At 47.3% G+C, this 3,177-nt stretch overlaps 1 protein-coding gene across 1 annotated transcript in view; it reads left to right on the forward strand.

The window, feature by feature from the left end:
* PLXNC1 (plexin C1) overlaps window positions 1–3,177 on the forward strand; it is a 142,399-nt gene that overhangs the window by 65,320 nt on the left and 73,902 nt on the right. Inside the window, 1 exon segment of the mRNA XM_007468207.1 lies at window positions 1,399–1,486. Coding sequence (XP_007468269.1) covers window positions 1,399–1,486 — 88 coding nt within the window.

Consider the following 3,177-nt stretch of genomic DNA (forward strand, 5'->3'; position numbering starts at 1 on the left):
CCTTAAAGTAAAGGTTCTCAGACTTTTGGAATCATATACTAATAGTATTTCAGTTGAAAAATTAGGGGTGCCAACAAAGTTAGGCCAACATCTTAATTTGTCAGGGCAAGACTTTCCATTTTAAAGGAATTCCTTTATTTTTATTATTTATTTATTTATGTTTGCTGTGTGGGGTCTTCGTTTCCGTGCGAGGGCTTTCTCTAGTTGCGGCAACCGGGGGCCACTCTTCATTGCGGTGCGCGGGCCTCTCACTGTCGCGGCCTCTCTTGCTGCGGAGCACAGGCTCTAGATGCACAGGCTCAGTAGTTGTGGCTCACAGGCCCAGTTGCTCCGCGGCATGTGGGATCTTCCCAGACCAGGGCTTGAACCTGTGTCCCCTGCGTTGTTTGGCAGGCAGGTTCTCAACCACTGCGCCACCAGGGAAGCCCAAGACTTTTCATTTTAAAAGCATCATCTGCTCTCCCTGTTAATTCATAAAAGGAAGAAGATATTAATACCAAAATGGGTGACAATGAAGATATCACAGAGTGGCACTGGTCCCTGGCCACAATAGGATTTGAAAGGCACCGCTCCAGGCTGCCGCACCGAAACCTGGCTATACACAGTCAGTACGTGGGGAGATTACAGACAGATTCCAGACATCCCCCAGCCCTGCTCAGTCAGAATATCTAGGAGTGTGGCTCTGGAATCTATATTTTCATCAATTTCTCAAGTGATTCTGATACACAACCAGATTTAGGGGTCACCTAGGGTAGAGTATGTAAGTTAAAGAGGTACAGGAAATATGCCATTTCTCTCATGCTGATTTAGCAGAGTTTTTATCTTATTACTTTATTCTTTGGGGGTTTTCTAACCCATGGGTAGGTTTTCGAAAGCAAATAAGAAAACCTTCATCATAGATTTGGCAACAGTTGACTCCAAGAAGATCATGGCTCTCAGCCCATGGGAACCACACTTTGGAGTTTGTTAGGTAAATATGCGTAGTATGGATTTTTCTGAAGGTGCAGGATTTCTTCTCTAACATACTGGTCGTCATGTTCTAGGCAGTTCTTGCTCGGTGACTTGTTTTATTCTTACGCTGTGGCCAATTACAAGCTGAGATAGTGATCCCAGGGAGAGTATGAGCTGTAAATGGGCTGTGAAATGGCTTTTTCTTGGCGATTATCCGTGGGAGGCCTGGAACGCTAGGTGGGCCCGGGTCTGTTTGGAGGTCGGCTGCCTGACGTGAATGGCCCCCGGGAAGGAGCCACGTACTGATTGAAATGTTAGCGAACAGCTGGCACACCCCACCTTCTTTGTGGAGGAGGCAAAAAAAATACTGATTTTTTGCATTTACAGCTCTGCTTGATGATAGCAGGGCTCCACCGTCAATGACTTCTTTTCCCCCCTTTGCTCCAGATGTGTCAGTTGTCAACGTGACGTTCTCCTTCAGTTCCTGGAGTGTGTCAAAAAGATTCAACCTTACCAACTGCTCATCATTAAGAGAGTAAGATTTTATTTAAAATGTGAATAACCTCTCATTGGTTTTACCGTATTTATTTGCTTTACTCTTGGGTTTCCTAAAGACCTCTTTTGTGAAGGAGAACTTTCCAAGGTGCCTCTTGGAGCATCACATGGCCTAACAGGAGACAGGAGAGCCCCTGAGCTAATAAGCTGACTTGTTCAAGCCCTGCCAAGTGAGGTGGAGCAGAGAAGAGGCCAGCAGCTGTGCTTGGGTGTATTTTACCCACAGGGAAATACATTCCTCCAACCAAGAGGTGGCCTTGAAGTAAGAGGCGAAGGGGTGCTGCTAGGTTCTCACCTGATCAGAATGGCTTTGGGAATTGGAGTCAAGGAAGAGAGTCTGAGCATGAGACAAGGGGAAGTCATGGTCAAGGAGATGCACAAGGGGAAGTCTCTGTCATCAAAAGAACATGTTAATTGTGACCCACGTTTTTGTACTGCCTTTGGCCCTGTTGAGCTACGTACCCCCCCTGAGTTAGGACCACACCTCACTCCTTGCTTCTAAAGCAGATGGAAGACAGAGGAAATATGTCTCCCAGATTCCTGGTTTTCCAGCTGTAAGATGGGATGGATGTTCCCATGGGAACAATGGGAAGCTGTATTATTAGTGATTCTATAGCTCTTTCAGTGGTTTGCTTGGCCAACTGTGTGAGTACCAAATGTGGGTTTCTTTGGGTCTGGTCTGGGAACCGTTGTTTCTTCAGGGTAAAGGCATTCGAACTCGAAGCTAAGTTGGGAGGTCACCCTGCAGCTATGTGAACAGAAGCCGCTGGACTTCACCTTTACCACCGCGGCACTTTGAAAGAGGGATTGAATTCAGTGATTTCTAACAAGCAGAATGAATTCAGGGAGGAAAACCACCAAACTTGATACAGAGAGTCCATAAAAATGGGGAAAAAAAGAAAAAGGGGGAGAGTTAAATAGACCTGTGTAGCTCAAGGAGAGTTTAAACAGAACACAGCTCCTGCACCCACGCTTGTAAGGCCTGGTGAGAGGAAGCGCCTTGCCCCAGGTCCACAGCTAGGTAATTAAGAACCACACCTCAGACCCACAGCTCCCCAGAGGGGGAGCACCCTTTCCTTGGGTACCTACTTCCCCTTCGAAAAGCACTTAGTAAAGTCATCACACTTGAGGGGTAGCGATAAGAGCGCAAGTCACGTACCTGCTTCTGGCGCACTTCGGTGGCGGGTGAACCCTTAGGCGAGTCTGTGCTTTCTTCTCCCACCGAGACTGCAATTTCTGTAGGTCAGAGTCTCAGGACGCCTTGGCATTTCTGGAAGAATACGTGAAATGCAGATGTGTCCCCTCTCCCTGATCTAGTCCTCTCACTGTCCCCGGGCTGAGCCTTCCTTTTGCCTCCTTTGGCTACCTTTCCAAACCCACCTCGATTTCCATTTTTATTGTTCTTGCTTTAACACTGATTATCCTATTAAGTGCTTCTCAAGTCTTCCGCTCTTATCCATGCATGGTTGTTTGATTAGTAGACACAGTTCTTCCTTAATTTGATTAAAAAGCAAACACTGGCACCCTGTTTTCTCTGCTCGCCAGGTAGCACTTTTAGTTTCCTGTCTTCCAGGCATTTGGCAGTGTTTCTGCTCCAGTGAGTAAGGGTGGGTTTATGCGGGGGCGGGGGGGGGGGGCTGGGGGGATCAGTCTCCAGGGGGAAACTTACCT

This window comes from Lipotes vexillifer, unplaced genomic scaffold (genome assembly GCF_000442215.2).
Source record: "Lipotes vexillifer unplaced genomic scaffold, Lipotes_vexillifer_v1.1 scaffold180, whole genome shotgun sequence".
NCBI lineage: Eukaryota > Metazoa > Chordata > Mammalia > Artiodactyla > Lipotidae > Lipotes > Lipotes vexillifer.